The following is a 5,795-nucleotide window of genomic DNA, read 5'->3' as shown; positions in this document are numbered from 1 at the left end:
TATCGCGCGCACACACAGACAGGGAGAGAGGGAGAGCAGGGGAGCTCGAGCCGTCTGCTGCTCGCGAGCTCGCGAGAAATGCCGTGGGTATTTCAAGTAGCTCATGGATTAAAGAGCGTCAAATTTGTAGGAGTGAAAGAACTGCTGGGGGGGGGGAAACTACATGTAGAGTTATATCTCGTGTAAAAGGTGATGTGAAGTGGTTTATATTTATATTTATATCTTTGCTATTTTTAGTTTTATTTTAAGTGATGCGCGCGCTCAGTTTAAGCCACCAGCCCACCAACAACTCTCTCTCTCTCTCTCTCTCTTACTAAGAGAAGAGGAAAAAAAGCCCTGTAAGGGCACGTCTAATCTGACAGCCCCGCCCACTACGAGTCCTGTGGTTTTGCACCTGCCTCTGAGCACAAAACCTCCAGGAGCTCCTTTTACCTGCACTGCAGCGTTCACCGAGCCCCTTACTTACTGAAACCTCGCCGCGGCACAACAGAGGCGCGAGCATCTACTGTGGACAGGTATGCAACACGCGGGCTGTCTGACCAGCAACTGCAGCCCACCTCTAACTGATGAAGAAGACGCACCTTGAAAAAAACAACAACAACCCGGAGAAGTCGGTGCAGCCAGTAGCTGAGATTTTCTGAGTGTTTGATGTCAGGGGAAACGAACCCGAGGCTGTGACTGCCACACGGGGACATGTGCTAAGTAACACAGGAGGAGAAGGGACGTAAACATGCAGTAAGTGGCAGCCAGGTAGCTTACTACGCAAGAGCGCTCCCTCCGGACCTCCTCTCTGAACTTTACCCGCTGAGCTCGGACGCGATGGCTGGTGGTGGTGGTGGTGCTGCTGCCACTCTGGGAGAAGTTGGAGGCGTCTGGCACGGCATCGACGGTGTCGCACAAGTCGGCTCTCATTTCTTCCTCACGGACAGCCAGACGCGGCTGGAGGAGCACCTCGTACCTGGGGACAGATTCTCGGATTTAACGCACCTCAAGGGGATTCTCAGGAGGAGGCAGTTGTACTGCAGAACTGGATTTCATCTGGAAATACTTCCGGATGGCACAGTGCAAGGCACGAGGAAGGACCACAGCCGTTTTGGTAAATACTGAGATGATTTTTTTTAAAATATAATTCCACTTGCAGAAAAGTAGTTGAGATTAAACAAATGAAAGGAAGAAAGAAAACGCGCCAACAGTGGCATTAGAACAGACAAGTTTCGATCTGATTCTGATTATTTACAAATATTAATTGTGGTAATGAACTGCTGACAGAGTTTCTTTGATCGTATTCTTTCATCTCTGCCAGGCTTTACAGAACAACTGTGTTATTCTCCTGCAGGTATTTTGGAATTCATAAGCCTGGCTGTTGGATTGATAAGCATTAAAGGGGTGGACAGTGGACTCTATCTGGGGATGAACAACAAAGGAGAGCTGTATGGCTCTGTAAGTGTCATTTCACTCATTCCTGTTACTCAAATCTTTATTTATCAATTTTTTCCCCCTGCCAGAGACTTTTTCATTCCTCTATAATTAATAATCCTAATGAATAACTGGGATGTGTGTTTCTGTTTTCCCCCACATCATGTTGCAGAAGGAGCTCACGGCTGATTGTGTCTTCAGGGAGCAGTTTGAGGAGAACTGGTACAACACGTACTCATCCAACCGCTACAAGCACGGAGACAAAGGGACGCGTTACTTTGTGGCATTAAATAAAGATGGGACACCAAGGGATGGGACTAAATCCAGGCGGCACCAGAAATTTACACACTTCTTGCCCAGGCCTGTGGACCCCGAGCGTGTGCCAGAGCTGTACAGGGATATCCTGGGACACAGCTGAGAGCTGGAGGCCTGGTCCAGATCAGGAATAGATGCTTAAAAAGCCCTGGCAGGGAGTCATGGGAGCAGAAAGGAAGAAGGAGGGACGCAGGCGGGGATGTGGCCGGTCGCAGGCTGGCGAACAGCAGCCCGACCAGCGGGGATAAAGGCATCGGAGAAGGGGGTGGGGGGCCTCTTGTAGGAATGCACGGGCCATCATCTCTCAGCAGCCAGGAGGACAGGCTAGAATGTCTGCACGCTCTGCATGAGGGCGTCATTTGTTTCCACAAAAGTACCTGCGTGGATTAGGAGACAAATAGGAAGCGGGCCTGAACGGTCATGGAGTATCTCCTCGGTTGGACAGAGATGCCAGCTGGTGTGGAGTCTGTGGGAATCTGTGACATTACAAGATGGTACTACAGTGTCAGTCAGAGAGACGTAGCTTGATCAGAAGGACTTTGAAGGAATACAGATTTTTTTTAATCTCACCTGTCTTTAGACCTGTTTGAAAAAACAAAGTGTAAAAGCTTATTTATTCATTTTAGATACACATATTTATGTTATATATTTATTTATTTGAGAATATATTTTTACAGCTAGAATCGTAACGATAATATAGAAAACAAAAGCCCACTAGAAACTGTACTATAGAAAAACTGACACACTGAACTGAACTGTCGCTTATTCAGCTAGTACTAATGACTAAAAAATTATGAAAAACAATAGCAAATTTTTTGAAAAGATTCCCACATCTGGCATGCATTTTATCATAATGTGATTACTGTGAATTACTTTTTTTTTTTTTTTGACACAGCAATTATAACCAAACTACTGTTACATTTGAAGTCAGCAAAGTGACACTATGAACAATAAATTGCTCAAATTCTGATTAAAATGCTGTGTTTGTGAGCTTATAAGGGTAGCGATCGCACACTGTGTGTTCACCTATTAATCGATATGGGGGGGGGGTATTTAAAAAAAAAAAAAAAAAAGGTGTGCTTTACTGGTTAACTTTGCCTCTCAACAGTTTAAACATGCTTATGAGATCAATGTTGTCTTTCTTTATGGATGCCATTACACCCGGAGACGAATCGTAGACCTGATGGATGCATAAAACTTCAAAGCCTCCCTCCCGAACGCTCCGAACGTAGAGGACATGATCGGAGCCAAATAAAATCTGACCTTTAGCTCGGGTCCTGCCACTTTTGCATAAAAAGAAGAGGTCAGGGCGATAAGGATTAAGAAACTCCTGCTTGCAATTTGAGATTTGTAGCCTTGTTGTCATGTCCTATTAAAGAATGTCCAGGTGGCCAAGACATCTTTAAGAAATTGTAGTCTCTCTCTCTCTTTTTTTTCTCAGTATGTCTTTATGTTCAAAATATTAATTGCACATGAACATCAAAAGAAAACTACATTGCAGTTGGTGGCTTCTTAAGAAGCCACTATCTCTTATCTGTACACAGTTTCCTCCACGGTTTGGAGCAGATCTGTGTTGAAGCATGAAAGATCAGTCTGTGAACTGAGCGTGTGTGTGAGTGTGTGAGCCAGTGGGGTTGTCTCGATATGGATAGTCAACCCTGCTGCCAACTCTCTCCCGTCTACAGAGTGATACTGTGGGACTTTCCCACCTGCACACCTTGAACATCAACCGCTGTCGATTAATGACAGCATCCAGGAGTGGATTATATATCCTGCACACACGTGGACATCCCCCTGTCCATCCAGTAAACGCACACAGGCCTATTACAGCATGTCTTCCTTTAGACACTCAGTTTTTTAAAAAGGGGCTTTGTTCCTGTCTTGTTCCATGTTTTCCAGAGTTTGTCCGTGACTTTGACCTGGAGCTTTTTGCTGTTGTTGTTCCCGACACCTCCAACAAAACTAATGTTTCAGTGCAGGCTTTGTCGCCATTGCCTGTGTAGGCATGAAAAGCAGACTTTGTCCAATCTAAGCACGTAAGCCCCCCCTTTTCACATTTTGAAGGTCATCTCTTTAAACATGCTGAAAATCCTGACTTGTGATACCTGATGCTCAGAAGTGCTCTTTGGCACTTGTTAAACTGGTGGGGGGTTTTGAGTCTACTTGGCCCCTTTAGACAGATGCTTTTGTTCCCCCCCTGTTCCTCCTCCTCGTCCTCCAGGTGGTCCGCGACTCCTCGCTGAAAACACTTAAACCCCCTCGTCCACACCCACTCTGGAGGGCCGTCTGCCATGCTTAATGGATGCTCCGCCGACTTTCATCGAGTCCTCAGCGGCGGCCTTAAAGAGCCCTTGGGAGGGAAAAGCAAATCAAGTTTGTGTGAATGTGTGGGTGTGGGTATGGCATGAGTCCACTGGCAGGTGTGGAAGTCAGTGATCTTCCTCGTCTATCTTCACAGTCCAGTCAGGCAGCGCAGGTGTTCCCTCAGCACTCAAGCTCTCACACTCTGATCTCAGGCCTGCTGTTTGTCAGCTGGGGACATGACTTAGCAGCAGCAGCAGCAGCAGAAGGTGGAGGAGGAGGAGGGTGGCAATATAGCCGGCTTTGTTGTCTGCCCCCAATTATCAGAGAGCATAATTTCTATATTTAGAAGGCTGCATTGGGGAAGACAGGGGAGGTGCCGAGAAGCTCACCTGTTGCTTTAAAGCTGTGGCCACTTCTAAGACTGTGTTTGCACAGGGATGGTGCCTGCAGCTTTGTGTCATTGCAATCCTGCAACTATTGATTTCAGGCTCTTTGTTGTTTGTTTATTCCTTAGTAAATTGCTGTGCGCACAAATTATTAGCTGCATGTGTGTTTATGGGGATTACAGCAGAAGTGTAAGTATAGCGTTATCCACTTGATACTTTTAGGCTTTTATCCCAGTCTATGGAGAGACACAGAGAGAGGGAGAGAGAGGCATTCCGGAAAAATCTACAGCCAGCCTTCCCAAATATCATCCCTTGATCCAAGCTTCCAGTCGTCATTCATGTTTTGTGCCCTGAAAAAGAAAAAAAAAGTGTCTTTCATACGTCCTGCATTGTACTTTGTTAGAGTTCAATTATTTTTAGTGTCATAGCTAAGAGGATTTTGTGGTTTTGCACTTCGCAGGCGGCAATTAGACCGGCATACCTGATTTACTGACACTCCACATCGCGAGCTGTCAGCTCCAGTGGAAAATATGCTCCTCTGTTTGCATCTCCATGGAGACATTAGTAGAAAACAGCCATGTTTAGGTGTTGTGCGGTACAGAAAGGAGAAGGAGCCGGGGCACATTTCTGCAGAGTTTAGAGTCTCGGTTAACAAGGCACGAAACGTGCCGGTGACTGACGGTGCTTTGTTTGACTAAAGGGACATGAACACACAGAACCTGGTGGAGGCTGAGGAATCTGAGCTGGCAGAACAAATGCACGGCTGCCATTTTTAGGATCTAACAGAGCAAAAATATCACACAGAGATCAGCGGGGTGTCGATAAAAGTATATACCACTGATGATGCACTGTAATCACCAATCACACACAGATAACAGGGTTTAAGAGAATGTAAAAGACAATATAAAACTTTTTCACACTTTCTAATCACTTTGCAAATTAAATTATTATTTTTTGTGGAGTCAATAATCATCTTTATGTCCGGATTTGTTGATAATTACAGCTCCACCTTCATCTCGCAACACCTAACCGTAACACAGATGCTAAATGCTCCACTGTGCCAACATCCAGTCAACAGCTCTGTCTCCTGTTTGGCAGAGTGCAGCTGAGCCTTTTGTCACTGGAAATAACCGTCTGCTCGGCACTTGGAGCAAAGTTAAGAAAGCCATTGAGAGTGAAGCAAAACAGTCCGGCTGTGGCCAAAACAAAGAGCTAAAAGGCATTAAAACGGTACGCAGAGCTGAAGCTTTGATATTACAAACAGGAATCTCATCAGTTGTTAATATAAATATGTGCTAATGCAGCGTTGATTGATCGATTATTATATGTCAGTACTGTGTGCTAATTTATCACTGGGATAATGGGTAAGCTTAA

At 45.5% G+C, this 5,795-nt stretch overlaps 1 protein-coding gene across 1 annotated transcript; it reads left to right on the top strand.

The window, feature by feature from the left end:
• The first annotated feature begins 158 nt into the window (after positions 1–158).
• On the top strand, positions 159–3,117 carry fgf20b (fibroblast growth factor 20b). Its single transcript, XM_031751461.2, has 3 exons — positions 159–1,096; positions 1,337–1,440; positions 1,589–3,117. Exons 1-3 carry the CDS (start codon positions 820–822, stop codon positions 1,832–1,834), a joined length of 627 nt encoding a protein of 208 aa, XP_031607321.2. The 5' UTR covers positions 159–819; the 3' UTR covers positions 1,835–3,117.
• Positions 3,118–5,795: the final 2,678 nt, after the last annotated feature.

Source organism: Oreochromis aureus, linkage group 2 (assembly GCF_013358895.1).
Source record: "Oreochromis aureus strain Israel breed Guangdong linkage group 2, ZZ_aureus, whole genome shotgun sequence".
Taxonomy (NCBI): Eukaryota; Metazoa; Chordata; class Actinopteri; order Cichliformes; family Cichlidae; genus Oreochromis; species Oreochromis aureus.
Note: the sequence above shows the minus strand (reverse complement) of the source record. Positions and strands in the feature narration are given on the sequence as shown.